We start from the raw sequence: 14485 nt of genomic DNA, 5'->3' as shown, positions 1-14485 counted from the left end.
TTATTGTCAGGCACATCCCAGTTCCTTCCTTCATCAAAGAGGCCATCACAGTACAGTTTTCTGGCCTCAATTTACTTTTCCTCATTCTTCTGGCCTTCTTGGAAACTCATCTCCCTTGGTTCGCCCTCTCTGCCTTACCTCTTCTTTTTTATTTTCCACTCTCTAGTTCCCTAATGGTGCTCAAGTCCAGTGATATGCAAATGGTATAAACTGGAACCAAATGGAGAGCTGCCAAAAAGACAATTCACAAATATTAAAATTTCACTTTGGGACGCCTGGGTGGCTCAGTGGTTGGGCGTCTGCCTTTGGCTCAGGGTGTGGTCCCAGGTCTGAGGATCGAATCCCATATCGGGCTTCCTGCATGGAGCCTGCTTCTCCCTCTGCCTGTGTCTCTCTCTCTCTCTCTCATGAATAAATAAATGAAATCTTTAAAATAAAATAAAATTTCACTTAAGGAACTCAAGATAGATTGTCAAAAGATTATATTATAGTGTCCTCCCCATTAGGCCTATTTTGAACTGGTCTCTTTTCCAGCAGCCTTAGCAAGGAGACTCCCTGCAACAGAATCAGTCTTACTTGATAAACTCCCTGAACCTTTGCAGTTGTTGATGCTTCACAGTTTACATGATAAATGCCTACGATAAAAACACAAAGTTTATTTTCTGAATTAAAAAAAAAAAAAAAAAAAACACCTTTTGAGTTTTGCTACACCTAAAATGAAGAACCCCATTTAAATCTACTCCCCTAGGGCACTAGTTTACTATGACTCAGAAGAAAGTGACTTACTGAATCATTAGTACCTGTTTAACCTGATAATCAGTGTTTCAAGCCAATGCTGTCTCATTACACTATAATACTAAGCTAGAAAACAAACAAGATGTTCTTAGCACAGGACCCTCCCTCACCTCCCTCCTAGTTGCCTCCAAGTAATAAGAAACCTAACTAATAAGCAACATTCATTACCTATGGAAGGCAGAGGAAGCATGACACTGATGCTAAGACTCCAGTCTTATAACTGAGAAGAAAATATTTCTTGGTTACCAAGCTTCCCTATTTGTCTAGCCCAGTCACAACCTTATCCTTTTCCATTTCTTTTGATTTCCTTAACCTACCAATAGAAAAAAAGGGAAATTTAAGTCAGTAGAAATACAGGCAAGAGCTGACTTAACTGCACAGATACAGTGTAAACAGATTTCTTTAATCATGACTTAGGATATAGGGCCTTCCTTCCAAATAGCCTAAAACTGCTGATTCTCGATCATTCCTAATGGATTTAAGGAAGTTGAAGAGAATTTGTTTAACTCAGAGGCCAAGGTACTGAAAGGGCATGTCATGTCACACGATTACCACTGGTAACTGCAACAGAGAAAACTATTACTTAAGAGTTCTTCCTTGCCCTATATTTATTTTATTTTTTTAATGTTTCTTTTTTTTTTAAGATTTTATTTATTTATTCATGACAGACACACAGAGAGGGAGAGAGAGAGGCAGAGACACAAGCAGAGGGAGAAGCAGGCTCCATGCAGGGAGCCGGATGTGGGACTCGATCCCGGGTCTCCAGGATCCGGCCCTGGGCTGAAGGCGGCACTAAACTGCTGAGCCACCGGGGCTGCCCCTTGCCCTGTATTTAAAGATAGATAGATGATAGATAGATAGATAGATAGATAGATAGATAGATAGATAGATAGATATTAATTGATGTATTTATTTGTTTGTTTGTTTATTTATTTATGATAGACAGAGAGAGAGGCAGAGACACAGGAGCAGGGATTTTATTTATTTATTCATGACAGACACACAGAGAGGGAGAGAGAGAGGCAGAGACACAAGCAGAGGGAGAAGCAGGCTCCATGCAGGGAGCCCAATGTGGGACTTGATCCCGGGACTCCAAGATCCCGCCCTGGGCCAAAGGCAGGTGCTAAACTGCTGAGCCACCCAGGGATCCCCCTTGCCCTGTATTTAAGAACCCCAACCTCAGTTTGTTTTAAAAGGTTACGAAGCAGGGACTCCTGGGTGGCTTCTTCCTCTGCCTAGGTCTCTGCCTCTCTCTCTGTGTTTCCCATGAATAAATAAAATCTTAAAAAAAAAAAAAAAAAAAGGCCGTACAAGAAAAATCAAGATTTTTCATATATTTTATTAAAAAGTTTATTAACTCCATTTGAACTGCTTTATTTTTTTTTCAACTGCTTTATAAGACTGCTCAGAATTACTTTTATACATGAAATCTACCTTTATTCTCCCTCTTAAAATAAATACAAAGCTACTAGGGCTCTGAGAGTCCAAAATCACAAAGAATGAAGCAAAAAAAATGTGGTATTCAAAGTCTATATGGTAAAGTAAGCAAATTTTAAAGTCATAATGTGATTTTAGAAATGCTAATAAATGCTTGGCAGACTACATGCCTTCCTATTCCATGGGTCATTCAGATGCAAACAGTCTTAGCTGAGCCCCTGCTAAGCACCAGATATTGTGCTATGCACTTTCATTTAGATTATTTGGTTTATATCCAATTCCAGAATAGCATGATCTTTCAAGATAGCTGGAGTAACAGAAAAATCACAAAAGAAATCTTCCAACCACCACAGGTTATCCTATGCCCGAGATGGCTTAGAGAAGAAGCCTATACTCATCAAAGCGAACAGCATTCGCTGATCTGTACGGTATTATATGGCCTCAGAAAATGCATACACAATCTAGAAACCATCTAAAGATTGAGTTAGAAATTGAGGATATTCAGCAAAGTAGGATTTTTACCTTAAACATTGGGAGACTTAAAATTGCCAATGAGGGGGCACCTGGGGGGCTCAGTGGGTGAGCGTCTGCCTTTGGCTCAGGTCATGATCCTGGGGTCCTGAGATTGAGTCCCGCATCAGGCTTCCTGGAGGGAGCCTGCTTCTTCCTCTGCCTAGGTCTCTGACTCTCTCTCTGTTTCCCGTGAATAAATTTTAAAATCTTTAAAAAAAAAAAAATTGCTAATGAGGAAAAGAACACAAGCCTCTTTAACCTGTATCATACTTCCTTCCTATAGTAACCAACAAGAAAAATTTGGAGCCTATAGGAAAGTGTTCAAAGTTGGACTTAGCTCTGAAATAAGATTTATGTACAATAACCAACTTAGAATACTCGAGGTAAAATTAAGTACCGAATAGTTCTATTGCTTTTCTTTTTTTTTTTTTTTAATTTATTTTTTATTTTTTTTATTTTTATTTTTTTTCATTTATTTATGATAGTCACAGAGAGAGAGAGAGGCAGAGACATAGGCAGAGGGAGAAGCAGGCTCCATGCACCGGGAGCCTGACATGGGATTCGATCCCAGGTCTCCAGGATCGCGCCCTGGGCCAAAGGCAGGCGCTAAACCGCTGCGCCACCCAGGGATCCCTCTATTGCTTTTCCCAAGAAAATATGTAGCAACTGATGCTGAACATGCATTGTCACATTACCTGGAGAGTAACATAAGGGGAACAAGACAAGGCAATAAAAACAAGATAGAGGGAAAAAACACACAATTCAATACAGGGTGCTATTTTTATAATTTTACACTCCCTATAATTTCTATTACTGCATTTCAACTACCAAAACTGTCTCAATCCTCCTTCCCCAAGCAATTGCTACAAGTGAAAAGATACGTCCCAAACTCCACAATTCTCCTTCCTTCTCCCACGAGTGATGGCCTTTTCCACTTCACACAACTCCTCTCCAGCACTTGCCAACAGCTACACATACTCAAGACCACAAGAAGCCCATAAACTTGCCTCCACGCTTTCCAAAAACCACTCAATTCATTGCTAACATCACTTATAGACCCAGCCACCCCTCAGGGAATCAGATTTGTATCTGAAAACCCCCAATGGAGTTTAACTTGCTCAGTTCTCTGAAACATCCTGCAAATGCATCCTCCTCCACAATGGAAATGGCAAGCCCTCCCACTTGTTCCAACCCCTCCGATTCACAGAAAAGAAGAGGCAGAAAGAATGTAAGGGTAGATGGACTGATGAATTAAATAAATTAGAAAAAAAGTGGTGAAGTATACCAATGCCTCCAACTAGGACTTGAGAGCCGGATGTGCCCCACAGATGTTTTGTTTCGTCAAGCAGGTGTTTTAACCAGAAGCCAACATTTAAAAGTAAGAAAAGAAAGAGGAATATCCAGATTTCAGCCTTCTTTGGAGAAATGTAAAGATCCGGCAACCCTAAGCTCAGGTCCCTGTGAAGTGACAAGGGCTGAAGCTGAATAGCACCTGTTTCCTATTTCAGACAATCCTCCAGCTTCACTGTCCACCTACCTGGCCTGCTTTACCGATGCTTCAGTGGACATGCTGGGGACATCTGAATTTGCTACTCCTGAACTACAGTAAACTATGGTCAATAACAATCTTCAGTGATTGTTTAAGAATGATCTTTTGTGAGAACCTAGCACTAGACAAAGTATCCTCTCCCAGGCCACTTTTGGCTCAATGATTATCTTAAAGGATTCCAAATAATGTGTATTATGGTCTTTTAAGATGACCCTAGTAAACCTGTAAACAGTGATTGAAGGACTAAACATAAAGGCCATTTGGAACAGAATGCCTGAACTAAAAAAAATCAAAATCAGCAGAGTAGTTAATAGAGTTTGAAAATCCCATACATGTTTATGTTAAAAAGAATTTATGACATCTACAGAATAAGATGGAGCAGTTCTCTGCAAGAGTGATATGTTTAATATCATTTGATATGTTTAAATATCATTTCATATTTAGATAGCACTTTAAATATTTCCAACATTAAAAATCTATTTTTTCATCTGACGTTGACAAAACCCATGCTATAAATATAAAGTTGGCTAGGCAGATCTTGTTTTCCCCTCACAGATACCAAAGCATAAAGACGCCAAGAGCCTTCACTAAGGTCACCCAGCTAGTTAGTATGGCAAAGACAGGAGCAGAATCCAGCTGTGCTAACTCATAATCCTGTGCTCCTTCCCCTTCAATACATTGTTGCTGCCTCTTATCCACTCGATATCCTACAAAGGATAGGAAAGCTATTCCAGGGATTACAGAGAAATGTGGTTCCACAGGAGACTGGAAGAATCCATTCAATGAGACCAAAGTCTCTAAAATTCCTTCCAATTTCAAGAATGGAACTGGCCCTTCTGCTCACTTTCAAATCTCCAGTCATTCGATTCCATAGGCACTACACACTACTGTTCAGTAGTACATTTGTGTGTCATATATATGTCTCATCTTCCCAAATATTTTGAAAGTTCCAGGAGAGGGCAAGTATCATGCCCCTTTGTACATTCAATACAAATGCTTACTTTATTATTTATACAAAAAACTATACCTCTTGTTCCAAAAAACAAAGAACTAGAAGTGACCTTAAGTGAATTTCAGAAATAATGATAAAGACATCTAAATTATAACATGAAGGAAACAAAAGTAAGAAGAGAAGGTGGCCAGTTTTATGTTTTATAAACCTCCAAGAATTGAGACCTCTTTTTGTCACTGCAAAAAAATATTTTTTTAAGGGAAATGTTACCTTGGTGGGTTAACATTTTACAAGATTTTACATACAATATTTAAAAGTTTCTTTATTTAAAATTTACATATACATATAATATATGCATAAGTATAAACAGACATAGACATCTGAATTTGCTACCTCTGAACACCAAAAAATCTTTGTTGTTTAGGAGTGATCTTTTGTGACAGCCCAGAGCCTAGAGCTGAATGAGGTGTCTTCTCTCAGGTCACTTTTAGCTTGATGATTTTCTTACAAGAGTCCAAATAATTTGCTATAATACACATATTTAATATCTGTAATATGCATAGGGCATAAAAGCTTCATAAGGTAAGACATTTTAAATCCTCCACTTAGAATGAAAACAAGACAGTGAGTAAAATAAAAATCAAGAGAGCAAATACAGATAACAAGAGCAACATTTTATCCCTGCACAATGACAGTACCTGGAGATATCCCAGTTATTTGGAACTCAATTTTACACATCAACCAACCTCTTCAGAACATTGGTTTTTCCATGCCAAGTACCATCCAAAGGCTCCTCAAAAATATATATTTTTTTAAGATTTTATTTATTTATTCATGAGAAACACAGAAGAGAGAGAGAGAGGCAGAAATATGGGCAGAGCGAGAAGCAGGCTCCATGCAGGGAGCCTGACATGGGACTCAATCCTGGGTCTCCAGGATCACGCCCTGGGCTGAAGGTGGCGCTAAATCACTGAGCCATCCAGGCTGCCCCTCCCCAAAAATATTTAATGCTAACTCTGAGGCAATACATCATATACTGAATCACAACACTTATAGGATCATATGCTAGGAATTTTTCCATTTGTGAAGGACAATTCTAATCCGTAGTTTCATAACCTATGCAAAATTAAGTACTCTAATGTAGTGCTGGAGAGAATGGAAATTGGTAACTAGAAACTCGTAATATATACCCAAACTAAATAAACACATAAATCTTTTGACCTAAAAAATTCTACTTCTGGGAATCTGTCCAACAGATAAACTTGCAAATGTGTGAAATGCCATGCTACAAAGTAATTTAGTGTAGCACTATTTATAAGAGCAAATTTTTGGAAAGGACTCAGATCATTTTGGAACTGGTTAAATAAATTGTGGTATGTCCATACAATGGAATACCATGAAGCCCTAAAAAAAATAAAATAAAAAAAAATAAAATAAAAAAAAATAAAACTCTCTTTGTACTGATATGAAAAAAAAATCTCCAAATTAGAGTACCTGAAAAAAGCAAAGAGTAGAATTGTATATTCTGTAATATATGTAAAAAGAGATGTGGGGGCTGGGGGTAATATATGTATATACATAAAATATCTCTGAAGGACCCCAAAAAACGTTACATGCCTCTAGGAAGTGAGATTATGTAGGTGAACAACAGAATGAAAGATTTTTCATTCCATAACTTTTGAGTTCTGAACCATGTAAATACATTGCCTGGTTAAAACATTAAATTTAACCAATGTATTAACTTGTAAAACAAAGCCATAGGGGTGCCTGGCTGGCTCAGTCAGTAAAGCATGCAACTCTTGATCTTGGGGTCGTGAGTTCAAGCCCCACACTGGGTGTATAGATTACTTAAAAATAAAAATCTTCGGGCAGCCCGGGTGGCTCAGCGGTTTAGCACCGCCTACAGTCCACGGCCTGATCCTGAAGACCCGGGATCGAATCCCACATCAGGCTCCTTGCATGGAGCCTGCTTTTCCCTCTGCCTGTATCTCCACCTCTCTCTCTCTCTCTCTCATGAATAAATAAAATCTTTAAAAAAAAATAAATAAATAAAAATAAAAATCTTAAAAAAAAAAAGCCACAGTATGTTAGGATTTCTAATTTGAGAACATTATATTGTAATTAAACACTACAGTTTAAGTAACAATTTTTGCTATTCTTTCCATCAAAACACCCACAAGTCCATCCCTAAAATTATCATATAGTCACAGAATATAAAGCCAGAAGGAGCCTCGAAAAATATTCAAAAAAAGAAAACCATGGTCTGAAAAGATTAAATAATTTCCTCAAAGGACAATATGTTGGTGGTCAAGTATGGCCCACACAGTGACTCACATTCCAAAGTATTTTCATATATTTCCCTGACCCCAAACAGATTATTCATTAGCACAAGGAGCCAACAACTGTCAACCAAGATCCCAGTTGCATCTGGAGGATGACATGAACGACAGAGCCAGTGTAAGCTGACCTCCTATTTCTGTGAGATACTTTCCAATGCTCATCACAGAAGAACAAGAAGGTGTCTTGCTTTTCTTGAGTTATGTTTTAGCAAAGTGGCCATGGAGTAAAACCATAGGATAAACATGGGGAGGGAGAGAGATTTCCTATAATCTCAATTATACCAGAAAAATGTGAGAAAAATGTTAAGCAACTTCACAATCAGGTAATCAGAATTTACTTTTATATTAAAACAAATATCAATCTGTTTATGGCATAGAATGTAAAATGTACATGAATTTTTAAGGTAAATAAGACACTTTCAAAGAAATGTCATGCTGCTACTGATTGATTCTGCTCCCAGAAATGTGTATCCTAGAAATACACACATTCATTCTCTTAAACTCTAATGAGGCAGGAAGGCTTGAGAACTACTACACCAAAGGCATTAAAATAGCCTTCTCAATGGCAGTAGAAAAGGCAAAAGATTAGAGCCAGGCAGATCTGGCTAAACAGCCTGGTTCTTGCCACTGTGTAACCTTGAACTCAGAGCATCAGTTTCTTCATGGGTTAAATATGGTCAATATTACTTAATAATGTAGTTTTACTATAACAATGGGAGATAATATATGTTAAGCAAGCTGCCTGGACTCTAGAAGGAGTACAATAAATGATGGCTACTATTATAGCCATCACAAACCTATCAGAATCTTTGTCTAGCCATTTATTTGGATGCAATTTATGAGACTAAAATAAAGTGGGCAGTGGATATTATAAGCCCTCCCAATCAGTCACCGAGAGAAAAAAAAAAAAGGCCAATAAAGTAAAATTACCTAAATGCAAATATATTATACTCACATATTTCATTTCAAACTTCTTAGCCAACATTTCCACTTCTTGCCTCTCTTGATGTTCATCATTAAATGGGTCTTCTGTGTGAATGGGCTTCTTCTGATTCAAAGTAAATAGGAAAAGAAATAGAAGTATTAATATTACTTCAACCAGAGTTGAATATATCCTTAAACTTAAGAGTTAAATTTTCCAAATATTAACACAAGTAAGTTAGAAGCATTAAAAGTAACTACAAAGAAATGTTGGTTTGTAGGAAAAACACTTGCAGCTTTAATGGATTCTTACACATTCTCAAGTTTTTCGGTGGTGAAGAACTCAACAATTCAAATAGTCTCCTCTCACAAAATGGTCTGTGGTCACCCCTCTCCAAAATAAAAAGACCAAAAAAAAAAAAAATCCCCAAGAAAATTAAGTGAAAATGAAAATCCCACTCATAACTCTAGTTTGAGATCTTCCCAACAAAGATAACCGCTTTGGCCAGGAAATACTTCTCAAAGAATCTCCAGGTTATTAATCAGCATCAACACTGAATCATCTGCCCTGAGCTATACATCACACGGGTATCTGTAGCTGCTTCAGCCTTCTGGTGAGGCTCAGCATCAAAACCTCAATCTATACCACTATCCTTCTTGTCCATGGATATTCATTCAGGGAGTACATACTACTTTTAAACAAAGCTAGAAAAGTGAAAGCTGGGCAGCCCGGGTGGCACAGCGGTTTGGGGCCGCCTTCAGCCCAGGGCGTGATCCTGGAGATCCAGGATCGAGTCCCACACCTCGGGTTCCCTGCATGGACCCTGCTTTTCCCTCAGCCTGTGTCTCTGCCTCTCTCTCTCTCTTTCTCTCTCTCTCTCTCTCTCTCTCTGTCTCACATGAATAAATAAATAAATATGAATAAATAAATAAAATCTTAAAAAAAAAAGAAAGAAAGAAAAGTGAAACCTGCAAACAAAAAAGTTACATTACTGTGGCTTCCTTCTAGTGGGGGAGGATGAAAGTTTAACATAATACATGGCTTTAAAAAAACCACACACACAGCTAGGATCCCACATTCACCATCTATTTACCAAAACAAACAAAAAGATAAATCACGTCCTTTACTCAAGTTTACTATTTTAGCAGACACATTTCATTATACATAGAGGTTTTCAATTCAAAAGGGGGGGAGGGGCAGCCCTGGTGGCTCAGGGGTTAAGCGCTGCCTTCAGCCCAGCAAGTGATAGTCTATAAAAATAGAGTTAAGAAAAGTGACTCACTTTTCTCTCAGATTTAAGGAATAAACCCCTACCCACAATCAAGGCTCTAAGTAATCTTTCTATTTTTCAGGTGAAATGACTATCTGCAAATCAGTAAATATCAAAATTATCAACTACCCATAGGTAATAACATTATAATAATTTTGTCCTTTGATGTTAACTCATTAACACCATCCTCAGATCTTTCACATTATTGAAAATATGCAGTATGACAAGCAACATAATAGCCCAGAATTCTCTAATAGTATTAACTACATTGGCACTATAATAACTTATTTTTCTTTTCATAGTAAATGCTCAATTAATCATGTTCACAAGTGGATATTCTGGTTAACGGATTCTCTGGTTTACTAAGAGTTAAACAAAATTTACTTGCTTATCAAATTACTGCCAGAACTTATTTCTAAGTTCTGTACTATTACTCTTTAGCCAGAAACGGTAAACAAATTATCTTTGAGGATAGAGATGATTGCAATGCCTCAGTCATCATCTTGAACCACTTCAATCAGGGCTTAGTAGTCTACAGAGGTAACAAGGTTAAGGGTTTAGTTAACCTGTGTCCTTAAACCTGACAAGAAGGGCTTTTTTCATACTTTGCCAACATACGCTCATTTAACTATGCTTTTCCTTATTATTAAAAAAAATAAGAGTACACAAAAAATTCTGACTGCATTCAGTTCATCAAGGTTTTAGTGTTTATTCTGTATTTATGAAGGGGGGGTGATTTAAATGTATCCCAATATAGATGGTATTCACATGTCACAGATTTATACCAATAACATAAACTAAAATCTTATTCAAGGTGGCTATTTCAAGATTTAGAATCTTTTTTATTTTATACGATCTCTTTCCCTCTTTCTATTTAAACTGTTACGTGATAAGTTGTTCAATTACAACAACTCAAAATTTAGACTATTTAGAAAATATTAAACATCCTTAAAAATAACTAAAAAAAAAATAAATAAATAACTAGACTTCCCTTGAGGGGAAGAAAAACCAAATTTGAGAATCACCATTCTGCAGATCAATTCTATTGATCTCATTTTGCTTTTTGTTGGTTTCTACTACCAGGATTTCCATTCATGGAAATATGACAACCTCGTTTAGAGAAATGTTTTCTATAATTCCTCATGTAATAAATATGTTCATTGGGAGTAATCATAGATAAATCTGCCAAAACTCAGGTCACAAATGTGCATTGTATTTTTTGTCCAGAATGCAACAAATAATATGTGGCTGAATATATAAGAAAATTTGACCAATATAACCCTAAATTGATAGTATAAACAGAAAAATTAAACTGAATTATTTATCTTTCATGTACTAGTTACATAAAACTAGTAATTCTGATTATTAGATTAACAAGGCAGGGTGTCAAAATTAACTTTTTTATCATAATTTAAACATATATCTATGATTAATTTATCATGGCATGAGTATCATAGCATTAAAGAGGTTCATACAGAAATCTCTGTATGTCTACCATAATTCTCATTTTAGTTCACTTTGGCAGGATCCTCTACATTTAAACTATACAATTTTAAGAAATTTTGTTTGACTAAGATTTGGTATTAGTATGGAAAGAAGTACTAATAAAATTACGTGCTTTGTGCACTAGCCTCATTTGTTAGGTGGGGGGATAATGGCTCCTACCTCCAGGAGCTCTGCTGGACTAAATTCCATAAGCCATGTACCTTACTGAGAACTGTGTCTAGCAACCACACAGGAAGAATTCAGCAAATGTTAGCTACCATAACGTACTTTTGCCCAAATATGATGCTTTTCATCCACAATTTATGAAGTAGGTTAAGGAGTAAAACTGCAAACTCACTTAGAGTAGGAGATCAAATACAATTTATTTGAAAAATGCTCCGGTCCAATGTTTTCAAAATTCTTGTGGGGGAAAAAAAGAAATAACATCACATTTATAAATAGTAGGGGCACTAGAGTGAATCTGAAGGATACAATGTTTGTGCAAATGGCCAAAATGATCTCTACCCTTAACAAGTCATTTTGGTTGCAAACATTTAGTACTGATTTGACCACACAACAATATTTGTAAATAATGATCAAAAGATTAACTGGCCTTAAAATAAACAAAACCCAGGGACACTGTTTAACATATTTTTAAACTAAAGAATCATTCATTCAACTATAAAGATAGTTGAGAGTGAAAACAAATGACTTCTGGGATCCATTAGACCTGTGCTAAAGCAACACCTGATAAAGAGCATAATCTCTAAACAACAGAGGAAATTGTTCTCTTACGTTTCCCTTTCTAACTTACTTCTAAATACCACCAAAACCTATAATAAAAATGACCATCACCAACAAACCTCTCTCCTATCTCCCTTGTTCACTAGTTCCATCGAAGGCATACCTATGTATTTTCGACAGTCCCTAAAAAGCCAAACCTGTTTTGGTTTTGTTTTTTTTTCCCATCATTCTCCAAAAATTACAACGGCCCGTGCAACACCAACACCCTCCAGCTTTTGGACCTATAAACTAATGATATACACTCAAATAGGAGTATTATGGGTCGGCGCCAATAAAGCAGAAGACACCTTCCATTCAATCACAGTTAAACAACAACAACAACAACAACTCTATAGAGAAGACAAAGCTAAATAGGTTTACCAATACCAACGTGAGAGAAAAAGAACCAAATAACTAACCCACTTCATCATTCCTACAGTGGAATCTTCAGTCTGAAGACGTTTACTCTCAAACCCCTTCAAAGAAGAGAAACAGCCCACGCACGCAAGCACAACTCAGGCGCCAACCATAACAAACAGTGATGAAGAGGAGGATGACATGGAGGGGTGACACTATCTCGCTGCTTGCATTGGGGGGCGTGTCCCCCAAGGTTTTTCTTCTTTTCTACTGGAACGACTGCTGGAGCTCCGCAAGGAAAAGCCAACCACGTAGCTTGCAGAGCACCCCCCCCCGCCCCCAATTTAGTGTGGGGAGCAGAAAGGAGTCAATTCTGAGGTCTCGAAAGGCGCAGAGGAAAACCGGCTCCGGGCGGCCTCCGGAGCGGGCGCACGAGGGAGGCGGGGGGTGGGGGGGTGGTCGGCGGAGCCAGGTGGGAGCCGTAGCCGACCCGGGGGAGCGGGGGGGAGGGGAAGCAGCACCCAGCACTCGTCCACCCGCTCGGCCCCCGCGCCCTGCAGCCCTGCAGCCCTGCAGCCCACCCTCCCAGGCGACCCAAGACGCGCGGAGCGGGCGTCGGCAGGTGCGAACCACTGGTAAAGGCGGACGCGTCCTGAGGCTCCCAGGGTCTGGGGGGTGAGGGAGAATCTTCTGTACCCGTTGTTCTCCGCACAGCAGCAGCTCCGGGTAACTGAACTCCACGCAGCTCTCGTCGGTGGGATCCTTGAGCACCAGCTCCAGGCGCACCGTCTCCCTCGGCGGCCTCTGCGGCGGCTCGGCCCGCGAAGCCGACTCCCGCGGCGGGGGCGGCGGCAAGTGCAGCTGAGGGAGCGGCGGCGGCGGCGGCGGCGGCTCGGGCCGCGGGGGCTCCCGCTGCAGCGACATGGGCGGCTCGGCGCGGCTGACCTCGCGCTGGGGGAGCGGCTTCTCCCGCGGCGGGGGCTGCGCGTCCGCCCGGGGGGCAGCCTCCCGCGGGGCCGGCTGCTCCGCCCGGGCCGGCTCCAGCCGGGGGGGCTCGCGAGGGTGCTCGGGCTCGCGGTCGGCCCCCGGGTAGTCGGCCTCGCGCCGCCTCACCGGTGACAGGCTAATAAACGCTACTCTGCGTGGCTCCGCCATCCCCACTGTTCTGGCCCTCCGCCTTCGCTCGAGCCGGCGCTCGGTTCTACGCCGAGTTGCTTGCCTGCCCGCCCTTCCTTTTGCTTCCCGTCGCTTTTCTTCCCTCCACCACCCTCAGTCGTCTCTGCCGACGCCACCGTGAGCGCGCACCGGGCCCCCTTCCCCGCCACTATGTTCTGATGGGCTCCACCGCCATCGCCAGGGTCGCCGCGGCCGCCATGTTGGATCCCCCACATAAATAGAAGCAGGCCGCTGAGCGGGCGCATGCGCAGACAGGACACGCTCGCGTCCACCGTCGTGGCCGTGGCTCAGTTTTCCTCTTTTCCTCCCAACAGTCTGGAGTCCAGACAGGTCAGCGGAAGTGACGTCGTGGCAGGGCCGGTTTCCTTGGAAACGAAGACGCCGTCTGCGCCCTTCCTAAAAGGGAGGGGTCTGGGGTTTCCCGAGCTTCCCGCGCGCACCCGGAAGCCGGCGGCGCGCGCGAGGGGCCCGTGCGGCACACGCCTCCCGCGTTCGGCTCTAGGGGACCGGGGTTGTCAAGCGGGGTGCGCGAGGAGGAGACGGAGACGGGGCTGAGGGCGGACGCGAGGACCCGCCGCAGCGCCTGCTCGCCCGGCGCCCCGGGACCCGGGGAGGCCAGGAAATGGCTCCCCGCAGCCAGCCTGGCGGTGCGGCGGCCGCCCACGGGCCTCGCGTGCCCCGACCGCCGCCGGCTGCCCTGGCCCGGCCGCGCGGGCCGCTCAGTGCGGGGCACCGCAGTGAAAACGCTCCGTAACGTTTCGCGGTTGGGGTAACTGAGTAAACCGAGAGTCCCGGGCTCGTCCGTGAAGCCTCAACTGTCGAAACCAACGGGACGCTTCTCAAAACGATTTGGTGGCGCTTTAGGGAACGCGCTCTGGAGGCAGAACGCCTCCGCGCCCGACTCGAG

The 14485-nt window shown here is 41.4% G+C and overlaps 1 protein-coding gene across 4 annotated transcripts in view; it reads right to left on the bottom strand.

The window, feature by feature from the left end:
* UBN2 (ubinuclein 2) overlaps nucleotides 1-13931 on the bottom strand; it is an 87100-nt gene extending 73169 nt beyond the window's left edge. The window contains exons 1-2 of one of the 4 annotated variants that reach the window (XM_072777373.1): nucleotides 13099-13931; nucleotides 8541-8633 (exon numbers count right to left, since the gene is read on the bottom strand). In XM_072777373.1, coding sequence (XP_072633474.1) covers nucleotides 8541-8633; nucleotides 13099-13557 — 552 coding nt within the window. In that variant the 5' untranslated portion in view covers nucleotides 13558-13931. The remainder of the gene's footprint in view (nucleotides 1-8540; nucleotides 8634-13098) is intronic. The other 3 variants (XM_072777372.1, XM_072777370.1, XM_072777371.1) reach the window with 3 other exon arrangements.
* Between the last annotated feature and the right edge of the window lie 554 nt (nucleotides 13932-14485).

Source organism: Canis lupus, chromosome 15, assembly GCF_048164855.1.
Source record: "Canis lupus baileyi chromosome 15, mCanLup2.hap1, whole genome shotgun sequence".
NCBI lineage: Eukaryota > Metazoa > Chordata > Mammalia > Carnivora > Canidae > Canis > Canis lupus.
This window is presented reverse-complemented; position numbering and strand designations above follow the sequence as displayed.